The sequence below is a fragment of the Oncorhynchus clarkii genome, chromosome 9, assembly GCF_045791955.1.
Source record: "Oncorhynchus clarkii lewisi isolate Uvic-CL-2024 chromosome 9, UVic_Ocla_1.0, whole genome shotgun sequence".
NCBI lineage: Eukaryota > Metazoa > Chordata > Actinopteri > Salmoniformes > Salmonidae > Oncorhynchus > Oncorhynchus clarkii.
Genome location: NC_092155.1, coordinates 13390466 through 13401537, shown reverse-complemented (window position 1 = coordinate 13401537; position 11072 = coordinate 13390466). Strand labels below are relative to the sequence as shown.

Sequence of the window (11072 nt, the reverse complement as noted above, 5' to 3'; positions counted from 1 at the left end):
AGGGAGGGAGAGTGAGAGAGCAAGAGAGATAGAGGGGGGTTTGGGGGAGAGAGAGAATGAGAGAGAGAGAGGGGTTGGCAGCGAGAGAGAGAGGGAGAGAGAGGGGGGTTGGCAGGGTGAGAGAGAGGGAGAGGGGGGGTGGTATGGAGAAAGAGAGTGAGAGAGAGGGGTTGGTAGGGATAGAGACAGAGAGAGGGGGGTTGGTAGGGAGAGAGAGGGGGGTTGGTAGGGAGAGAGAGAGAGACTGCAGATGGGAAAACTAGTTGGTTCCATGGAAAACACTCCCCCCCCTGATTTTTCAATATTTTTGGCCCTGTAACAAACAGCTAAAACATGATCAAATACACATCTTAGATTCAAATATTAAAGACTACCAGAACCCACTGGATTCTCCAATTACATTGTATAAACTACAGGACAAAATACAAACCCTCCAACCCAAAAAAGACTGTGGTGTTGATTCTATCCTTTATATTTTATTTAACTAGGCAAGTCAGTTAAGAACAAAATCTTATTTTCAATGACAGCCTAGGAACAGTGCTTTGTTCAGGGGTAGAACAACAGATTTGTACCTTGTCAGCTTGGGGATTCGATCTTGCAACCTTTCGGTTACTTGTCTAATGCTCTAACCACTAGGCTACCTGCCACCCTGGTAGCTACCTCCCACTACCTACCTGCCGCTTCATCCTCAATGAAATGATAAAATATACAGACCACAAATTCCAATTGGCTATACTTAAGCTATTTAGCATCATCCTTGGCTCTGGCATCTTCCCCAATATTTGGAACCAAGGACTGATCACCCCAATCCACAAAAGTGAAGACAAATTTGATCCCAAAAACTACCGTGGGATATGCATCAATAGCAACCTGCATTATCATTAACAGCAGACTAGTTCATTTCATTTCATTTATCAACGAATTGGCGAGGTCACTAGAACAGTCTGCAGCACCCGGCCTCACCCTACTAGAATCTGAAGTCAAATGTCTACTGTTTGCTGATGATCTGGTGCTTATGTCCTCAACCAAGGAAGGCCTATAGCAGCACCTAGATCTTCTGCACAGATTCTGTCGGACCTGGGCCCTGACAATAAGTCTCAGTAAGACAGAAATAATGGTGTTGCCTAGACCACAAATACAAATTCCATCTAGACACCGTTGCCCTAGAGCACACAAAAAACTATACATACCTCGGCCTAAACATCAGCGCCACAGGTAACTTCCACAAAGATGTGAACGAGTAGAGAGACAAGGCAAGAAGGGCCTTCTATGCCATCAAAAGGAACATAAAATTTGACATACCAATTAGGATCTGGCTAAAAATACCTGAATCAGTTATAGAGCCCATTGCCCTTTATGGTTGTGAGGTCTGGAGTCCGCTCACCAACCAAGAATTTGCAAAATGGGACAAACACCAAATTGTGATTCCACATGCAGATTTCTGCAAGAATATCCTCCGTGTACAACGTAGAACACCAAATGATGCACGTAGAGCAGAATTAGGCCGATACCCGCTAATTATCAAAATCCAGAAAAGAGAAGTTAAATTCTACAATCATCTAAAAGGAAGCGATTCCCAAACCTTCCATAACAAAGCCATCATCTACAGAGAGATGATCCTGGAGAAGAGCCCCCTAAACAAGCTGGTCCTGGGGCTCTGTTCACAAACACAAACAAACCCCACAGAGCCCCAGGACAGCAACACAATAAGACCCAAGCAATGAGAAAACAAAAAGATAATTACTTGACACATTGGAAAGAATTAACAAAAAAACAGAGCAAACTAGAATGCTATTTGGCCCTAAACAGAGAGTACACAGTGGCAGAATACCTGACCACTGTGACTGACCCAAACTTAAAGAAAGCTTTGACTATGTACAGACTCAGTGAGCATAGCCTTGCTATTGAGAAAGGCCGCCGTAGGCAGACCTGGCTCTCAAGAGAAGACAAGCTATGTGCACACTGCCCAAAAAATGAGGTGGAAACTGAGCTGCACTTCCTAACCTCCTGCCAAATGTATGACCATATTAGAGACACGTATTTCCCTCAGATTACACAGATCCACAAAGGATTTGAAAACAAACCTAATTTTGATAATATCTATTTGGTGAAATACCACAGTGTGCCGTCACAGCAGCAATATTTGTGACCTGTTGCCTCAAGAAATGGGCAACCAGTGAAGAACAAACACCATTGTAAATACAAACCATATTTATGTTTATTTAGTTTCCCTTTTGTACTTTAACTATTTGCACATAATATGACATTTGTAAGGTCTTCATTCTTTGGGAACTTTTGTGAATGTAATGTTTACTGTTCATTTTTATTGTTTATTTCACTTTTGTTAATTATCTACATATCTACAGTTTCCCATGCCAATAAAGCCCTTAAATTGAGAGACAGAGAGCGAGAGAGGGAGAGAGAGAGGGGTTGGCAGAGAGAGAAAGTGGGAGAGAGAGAGGGGTTGGCAGGGGGAGAGAAAGAGGGAGAGAGGGAAAGAGAAAGGGAGAGAAAGAGTTGTTGTCAGGGAAAGAGAGAGGGCGACAGAGAGGGGGGAGAGGGAGAGAAAGAGAGAGAGAGAGAGGGAGAGAGAGAGGGGTTGGCAGAGAGAGATGGGTTGGCAGGGAGAGAGAGAGAGAGAGAGGGGAAGAGAAAGGGAGAGAAAGAGTTGTTGTCAGGGAAAGAGAGAGGGCGACAGAGAGGGGGGGAGAGGGAGAGAGAGAGAGGGAGAGAGAGAGAGAGAGGGAGAGAGAGAGAGGGGTTGGCAGAGAGAGAAAGTGGGAGAGAGAGATGGGTTGGCAGGGGGAGAGAGAGAGAGAGAGAGAGAGAGAGAGGGAAAGAGACAGGGAGAGAAAGAGTTGTTGTCAGGGAAAGAGAGAGGGTGACAGAGAGGGGGGGAGAGGAGAGAGAGAGAGAGAGAGAGAGAGAGAGAGAGAGAGAGAGAGAGAGAGAGAGAGAGAGACGATGATGAATGACTAGACACAGTACAAGGTGGAACAAGCAGAACATTTCAATGAGAGAGCTTCCTTTCTCAGTGGGATTCCTTGGTGGAAAGGTGTATACAAAAATTAAATAAACAATAAAAACTCTCTCTCTCTGTCCGTCCGTCTCAGTTCCTCTCCTCTCATAAAACCACTATTTTAAGCCGTACACACGTTAATTCTCTTAAACATGAATAGTGAGCCTCATTGCTCTCAGTGAGGGCATTTCTAAAGATAACAATGGTTACATTGGTTTAGTAAGCATGAACTGGACATCGGCCAGTTGGTGAGTAGGGATTTTTTCTTCCCAGCAGCCCTTGCCAGACAGTGGGCACTCCCAACAGCATGACTGGACGTACTCCTTCACTCTTTCTCCGAGTGCAAAAAGAAACATAAAGAGAGTGACAAAGAACATAAGTGAGTGTGTGTGTGTCAGAGAGAGAGAGAGAGAGAGTGTGTGTGTGTCAGAGAGAGAGAGAGAGAGAGTGTGTGTGTGTCAGAGAGAGAGAGAGAGAGAGTGTGTGTGCACTAGTGTGTGTCTATGTACGAATGTGTGTTTGTGTGTGTGTGTGTGTTGGTTTGCACATGTGTGTGTGCCACAGCCTCACTAAGGAGTGAGGCCAGTCCAGACAGTTACGGATGATGACTTCATAGTCACTAATAACTTCCTCTCGGCGCGTGTCTACATGGGCGGGGCCTGGAGGGAAGAGGGAGTGGCCTAGGGTGAAGCATGTCGCTACGACTACGCTATAAAAACCAGTAGAACTCTCACTCAGACACTCACACTCAACCGGTGCTTCTCTTCTAACTGACAGGGAAAAGACTGACCCACTACTATTGCAGAGACTCTCAAGCAACTCTCAAGCAACTTTCAAGATCATCTTCAACTAGTTCATCTTTCAACACTTCAACTTCAATTTAAGAGTGAGTTTGGATTATTCTATTCTTTAGAACAGGTTTTATCACATCTTGGAATATGCCCCTCATGGAAACTTCTTAGAAATGTAATTTGTTGTTATTATTATGTAACAAATCACTAAATGGAAACTTATATATTTACCTTCTGTCTGTCCGCGGGTGTCTATAAACTATCTCAGAGGTTGTAACAGTGTTATTTCCCTTCAAGCCAATCAGAAACGAGTATTCAACAATGCCATGGTATAAGAGTCAATATTTGAACCCTAAACTTCAGTAGACTGTTCTGTAGAAGTCCCGGGGCACAGCTATTGTCTGTTGTCCAGTCACTAGGTCAGTCACCACACAGTGAAAGGGCTTTTGACAGGACGAGAGGTGAGTCAAGTTGGACAAACAGAACCTGCAGACCATTACGTTTGAACTGGGGGAGCCTGAGTAGAGGAGTAGTAGACAACACTAGTGTAGGAACCGCAAGAAACACGTCTTGTACTGACTGTGTTCTGCACAAGCCATGGTCTTTGATGGGTTAGAGTGTTAGGGTTACTTAGGGTTGGGGTGCTTACCCCCCCCCCCCCCCCCCCCCCCCCCCCCCGCTCAGCAGCTCAAATTCATCCTATCTACTTTCTAACACACTTCTGTCTCTTTCTCTCTCACACACGCTCACATTCTGTCTGTCTGTCTCTCTTTCTCTCTCTCCGGCTCTCTCTCTCGCTCCCTTTCGCTCTCTCACTCTCTCTCTCTCTCCCCCCTTCTCTCTCTCACTCTCTCTCCCTCTCTCTCTCTCCCTATGTCTGTCTCACACCCGCATATTCAAGGCTGGCACCTGTGTCTTGTCTCTTGTTTTGTCTCACCCATGTCTGTCTGTACCCACATTAATCCAATGCCAGGTTCACTGTGTCTCTGTGCCAAGGTTTTCCATTGAGAACCAGGGTCATATTAATTAGTGCACACCATAGCAATCCAACAGTAAAATGTAAAAAAATTTATTGGACAAGTCCTGGTATAGTCCCTCCCAGTTTTAGTCCGTTTCCTTCAGTTTGTGCCTCGTGAATATGACTGAATGTGAACTATTCTGATTTACTATCCTTCCTCCAGAAGTGTTGTAACATACCTCTGGTTGTACTAGTCTGGTGGAATGAGAAGTTAGCTCAACTACAAACAGATTTAGCTATAAACGAGCTGTGAAATGCTTTTTAAAAGGGTTCTGAATTCTAATAGCTAGCCAGCAGAAAGTGTGCCAACTGCAAGGTATTTTATGCTGACTCAAAAACTGACCTGGGTGTTTCAAGAAAACATATGGTATTAACATTTTTATACGTAACCCCTCGGGTAACACTCTTGTACAGCTAATAATCTGACATATTTTCAAATTTGATATTTCTTCTTTGATCCTTCGATCATTTCACTAATCTTCCTCTCCTCTCCTCTCCTCTCCTCTCCTCTCCTCTCCTCTCCTCTCCTCTCCTCTCCTCTCCTCTCCTCTCCTCTCCTCTCCTCTCCTCTCATCTCCTCTCCTCTCCTCTCCGCTCCTCTCCTCTCCTCTCCTCTCCTCTCCTAATTTCCCTTTATACAATATTGTTAGATCTCTCTATCATTTCACTAATAGCTCTCTCCTCTCCTCCCTCTCTCCTTTGAATGCTTTACCTGTATATAATGTTGTTAGAGTCCTCTAACCTTCTCCTCCCCCTCTCCTCCATGTCTCCCCAGGATGCTGTGCCTGTACGTGTGGTTCTTCCTCGGCCTGTCCGGAGCCGCCATCTCTAACCTGCAGGAGAAACAGACAGACTTTGGGATGCGGGTCTTCTCCCAGGTGGCCCAGAACTCCAAGGGGTCTAACCTGGCCTTCTCCCCCTACGGCGTGGCCACCATTCTGGCCATGGCTCAGCTGGGAGCTGGGGGCAACACCCTGAAGACCCTGAACGCCAAATTGGGTTTCTCACTACAAGGCAAGGGAGAATAGCTGCTGTGTGTCTGATAACACAGGGGACATTTACAAAGCGATACAGATGGTAGACTTTACCCTAACAATGAGGCCTTGACGATGACATAACCGTAGGCTGACATATTCATAACAAAAAGAGACTCTAGTGACAAGCAACATTCGACTCGGTGCTGGTACCCCTTGTATATAGCTCAGTTATCATTTATCTATTACTAGTTTTGTTATTGTTTTACTTTTCCATTATTTCTCTATTTTCTTTCTCTCTGCATTGTTAGGAAGGGCCAGTAAGTAAGCATTTCACTGTTAGTCCACGAAGCATGTGACGAATAAAATTAGATTTCATTCCTACTATCTCAACATCTCTCTATGCAATTGTGACTCATTCATTCTCCTCTCTCCTCTACCTCCTCCTCCTCTCTCTCTCCAGCCTTTGTACCTTTAACCAGAAATTCAAATCAATTAATCAATCAATCCTTCTGTCCTCCTCCAGAGCGAGGGATGGCGCGTCAGCAGCGTCTTCTCCAGCGAGACATCTCCAGTGAGGAGGGAGTGGAGCTGGCCAGCGGCGTCATGGTGGAGAGAAAGATGGCTCTGGAGAAAGGCTTCAGAAGGGGGCTGGGGAAAGCCTTCCAGGCCTCCCCTCACCAGCTGGACTTCTCCAGGCCAGACCAGGCCCTGGACATCATCAACGCCTGGGTCTCTGACCACACTGCAGGTGAGATACAGTAGTACACAGATGACACAAAGTGGAGGATAGTTTAGTATTCATCAGAATGATGATAGAATGGAATGGAACAGAACAGAATTTTACCATGGCATCAAACATTTGTGTCAGTACTGACCCCACTTTCTCAACAAACCTCCATACCTCTCTCTTCTCTTTCCACCCAGGTACCATCCCTTCATTCCTGTCTTCCGGTGCTCTGACCGATGAGACCCGTATGGTCCTGCTGAACGCCCTTCACTTCCAGGGGCTATGGAAGGTTCCCTTTGACCCCAAGATGACAGAGGAGAGGCTATTCCACTGTGCCAACGGCAGCTCCGTGCCCGTACCCATGATGAGGCTCACACACCGCTTCAAATACGGTGGGTAGCACGTCGGCACTGTAAACACTTTAGAGTTTCCCTTTTAATCCAGCCTTTTTGTGTGTAAACACTCGTGTTACTTTAAGAAGACCTCACTCACAGGACATGAGATCTGTGCGCGTAACTCACATCTCCCATTGACATCATTTTACAGTTAAGATTCTTAGGGTATGTACTCTTTAACAGTCATTCCTACAAGTCAGCCCCAAGCCAGCAGCTACAGTGTTTAAACCAATCATGACTGCTACCTCCACCAATCAAAACAAAACTATTCCAACCTCCATCTCTCCTCTCCTCCTCTACAGGTGAGTTTGTGACCCCCGACGGCGTGGACTACGACGTCATCGAGGTTCCGTACGAAGGCGAGTCCCTGAGCATGCTGCTGGTCTCCCCCTTCGAGCCCGAGACGCCAGTGAGCTCCCTCAGTAGCGAGCTGACCACCCAGCGGCTGCAGCAGTGGAGACAGGAGATGAGGAGTGTTAAACGTCAACTGGTCCTGCCTAGGTTCACCCTGGACTCTGAGGTGGAACTGAAGTCTATTCTAATCCAGATGGGGTTGGGGGATATGTTCAACCTGGCCAAGGCAGACTTCACACGCATCACCAGTGAGTACCTTACCATTACTATTCATCAGTTAGCGCTTGGTGTCTGAAACGGCAATCTGTTTACTACACAGTGCACTATTATGACCCGACTCAGGGCCTAAGGAATAGGATGGGCTCCGTTCCAATATCCACACTAGCCTTCCACTTCTGTATAATCAGTGTTCAACAAATATACTGTATGTTTTCTTATTCTTTTTAGATAAAATAATATAACCTCCCTCCCTCTCTTTCTCTCGCTCTCTTTCAGCTGAGCAGCCTCTGTGTGTGTCCAAGGTTCTGCAGAAAGTCAAGATTGAGGTGAACGAGGAGGGAACCAAGGCTTCAGCTGCCACAGGTAAAGGATCCATAGACTACATGTTGATGACAGACTCAATTCAGTATTTATTATATGGATAACAGGCGGCTGGTGGCGCCTTAATTAGGGAGGACGGGCTCATAGTAATGGCTGGAACAGAATGGATGGAATGGTATCCAACGATGGTATACAATGCCATTCCATTCAGTCCATTCCAGCCATGATTATGAGCCGTCCTCCCCTCAGCAGCCTCCTGTGATATGGATGTATGCTATGGTAATTCAGAAGCAATTGATGCTAACTTTACAATAATAAATAATAGAGAGTTGTGTTTTGACTGCATTGCCTATCATAGAGAGACACGTAAAGATGAATTGATGATAGTATCTGAGTTCCGTTTTGACTGCATCGTCTCCTCTCCTGTCTTTGCCTCTTTCCAGCTGCCATCCTGTTCTCTCGTATGGCTGTAGAGGAGATCACAATGAACAGACCTTTCCTCTTCCTCATCCATCACAAGTCCACAGGTGAGTTTCCCCTACTATACCTACATCAGTGGAGGCTGCTAAGGAGAAGACGGCTCATAATAATGGCTGGAATGGAGCAAATGGAATGGCATAAAACACATGCAAACCACGTGTTTGATGTATCTGATACCATTCCACTGATTCCACTCCAGTCATTACCACTAGCCCGTCCTGCCCAATTAAGGTGCCACCAGCTTCCTGTTGCTACATCACCATCTATGTAAAAAAATATATATATGTTAGCCTTGGTGATCCACTGTCTCCACTCACCATAAGTCTAGCTAGCTGTGCCCTCTTTATACAAGTGCATACACGTTCGAGTAAATTCATATACTGCATGATCTTGTTGGAATTATCTTTGTCCCTCTGACACATTGGCATACTTCCTAACTTGTTCTTTCTCTAATATAAAATATATTTGTTTTCCCATCCCAGGTGCTGTTTTGTTCATGGGTCAAGTCAACCAACCCCAGCAACACTAGTGACCAATAGGAACCCTTGAAACACAGACTCGATCACAATGACCATGGACATTCCTATCATTCCATTGGCAGGAATACCTGTCAATCAACTTGCTACTGAAACCGACCATGAATAGTTACATCTATGACCTTGACATTAACTACAAGTTAATTACACATATCCACCTTACCGAAAGGGGAAAATGCATATATTTTGATAAGTGAAAGTTTATATATCTGTTATTTGTTCTTATGGGATATATTTTTTTTATTGTAATGTGAGCAATTGTTATGGTTGAAAATGAAATTGATATGAAGGGAAAATGATTGAATGGGAAAAAATATGTATGAATTTTATTTGTCTTGTTCTGTATTGCTCTGCTTGTTCCAACAAGTTGTGTTTTTAAAGTATTTATATATTTATTAAAATGACAACTTTAAAAAAAAAACGAATGTGTTGACGCTTACAATTTAAAATGTTTGCACATTAGTGTCAACCTCTTGTGTCCATAACATGAACAGTGACTTAGAAAATCAATTATTTAATTGGAGTAGTTGGATCCAGAAATATCGGTTTTAATTCAGATTCTGAATACAATAAAATAGGCCCCACAGTGTGACATAAACTGTGTGCATGTTGTGGTTGCACTAAATGTAGGCAACAGAGCAGGCCTAAATGTAATATTGCCTGCAATATGTAGAGCCTCTGATAAAACCGCCAATTTAACTCGTGTATAAATCTATAAAAATCTCTCTTTGACTAAATGAACACATTTTGGCCATCATTTCGTAAGAACTCAATTTCCATGGAAACCACATCATCAACTGTCTTGTTTGTCATGGCAACACCACCCGAACATACTGAACTCGTGCGAGAGACACTCCACATGTCATGCCCCTGATCCTCCCAAGAATACTCATCATGCACAACAAATCAGATTTATTACAAAATATAGGCTACTCATGAACGCAAATGAAAGCACTTGATGTCTACAGTTAGTTTTACTAACGTAATAGCTTGAAATAGGCCTAGATCTAGCGTGTTGAGACAGGGACTAATAGTTATTATACCCAAACCAAAGAACTCTTTACCTGGACAATTGGAGACCAGTCAAGTTATTGGCAACTGACTTCAAATTACTAGCCCATGTCTATGCCAATAAGCTGAAACAAGGCCTTGATAAGATCAGTGAAACTCAATCAGCCTTAAAAGAGTATTCATAACCATGTACAATTGGTTTTAAATATTTTAGACTACAGTGAATTCATAGAAGATGATGGCTTCATATGTTTTTTTTTAAAGACTTTTGCCACTTTAAAACAACTTTTTATTTCGAACTCCCTACTTTTGAGTTCGGGGAGAATTTCTGTAAAGTGATAAGGAATGATGTAGAATGATACGAGCAGTTCAGTGGTTATGAGTAATGGCACATCCCTACATTTCTCTAGCGCTAGAGGAATTAGACAGGGTTGTCCAATCTCCCCTCTTTTATTTAAGCCACAGATTTACTAGCCGTATTTCTTAACAATTCTGATCATTTAAAAGGGATCTGCATTTTTTTGGTAAAGATATAAATATGTCAATTTGCAGAAGATACCGCCCTTTCCTAAAGGATAGGGCTGTTATTCCCTTGGACAATATCTTGATTCTGTCAATAGCCATGGACTCTGGGTTGACTCTCAACCTTAACAAATGTGATCTCATGCCAATTCATTGCTGTGAGTCCATCAACATTTCCACCATACCTAATAAAAAGTTCAATATGTCGGTATTGTCATCACCAAAAACCTTTCAGATGGAGAATTGTTGAACATCAATAACAGGATTAATTCCACGAGTCTCATTAAGTCAGTGGCTGCAACATGATATCTGTAAAGTGGGGCGACACAGGGGAACCCAAGAGCAGACTCAGATGAGGAAACAGGGATGAATTAACCAAAATATTTGTTACAGAGAGATATGGAGTGCAGATTCAGGGAAGCTCAGATGAGTTGCAGATAAACCAGATGTGGAGACTGAGGTTGAAGTTAGCGGAGTAGTACAGGGTAAACAGGTCCTGAGGGGTGTTCAAGGTAGTGGTGGTGAGTAAAATCCAGAGAAAAGTGGTGAGATGTGGAACAGGAGACAGAGTAGTAAACTGCAATGAGAGGATAAACAGTGTCAGACAAGGAAACAGGCACAGCAGCGTAACAGAATCTTGCATAATCATAAATGGCTAGAATCATGAACTGATTGAGCAGAGATTACAATCTGGCAGAGTAG

The 11072-nt window shown here is 43.9% G+C and overlaps 1 protein-coding gene across 1 annotated transcript; it reads left to right on the top strand.

Annotated features, from left to right (window-relative positions):
* The first annotated feature begins 3759 nt into the window (after positions 1 to 3759).
* Positions 3760 to 9258, top strand: LOC139417092 (plasminogen activator inhibitor 1-like). Its single transcript, XM_071166340.1, has 8 exons — positions 3760 to 3905; positions 5604 to 5842; positions 6329 to 6553; positions 6730 to 6924; positions 7230 to 7529; positions 7777 to 7863; positions 8265 to 8348; positions 8784 to 9258. Exons 2-8 carry the CDS (start codon positions 5605 to 5607, stop codon positions 8828 to 8830), a joined length of 1176 nt encoding a protein of 391 aa, XP_071022441.1. The 5' UTR covers positions 3760 to 3905; position 5604; the 3' UTR covers positions 8831 to 9258.
* The last annotated feature ends 1814 nt before the right edge of the window (positions 9259 to 11072 follow it).

Bases quoted from the DNA above. Each gene is read 5' to 3' on its own strand.
- LOC139417092 (XM_071166340.1), top strand. From the start codon at position 5,605: ATGCTGTGCCTGTACGTGTGGTTCTTCCTCGGCCTGTCCGGAGCCGCC. The intron at 6,925-7,229 runs GTGGGTAGCACG...CCTCCTCTACAG, and splicing joins CACACACCGCTTCAAATACG to GTGAGTTTGTGACCCCCGAC. The intron at 7,864-8,264 runs GTAAAGGATCCA...GCCTCTTTCCAG, and splicing joins CAAGGCTTCAGCTGCCACAG to CTGCCATCCTGTTCTCTCGT.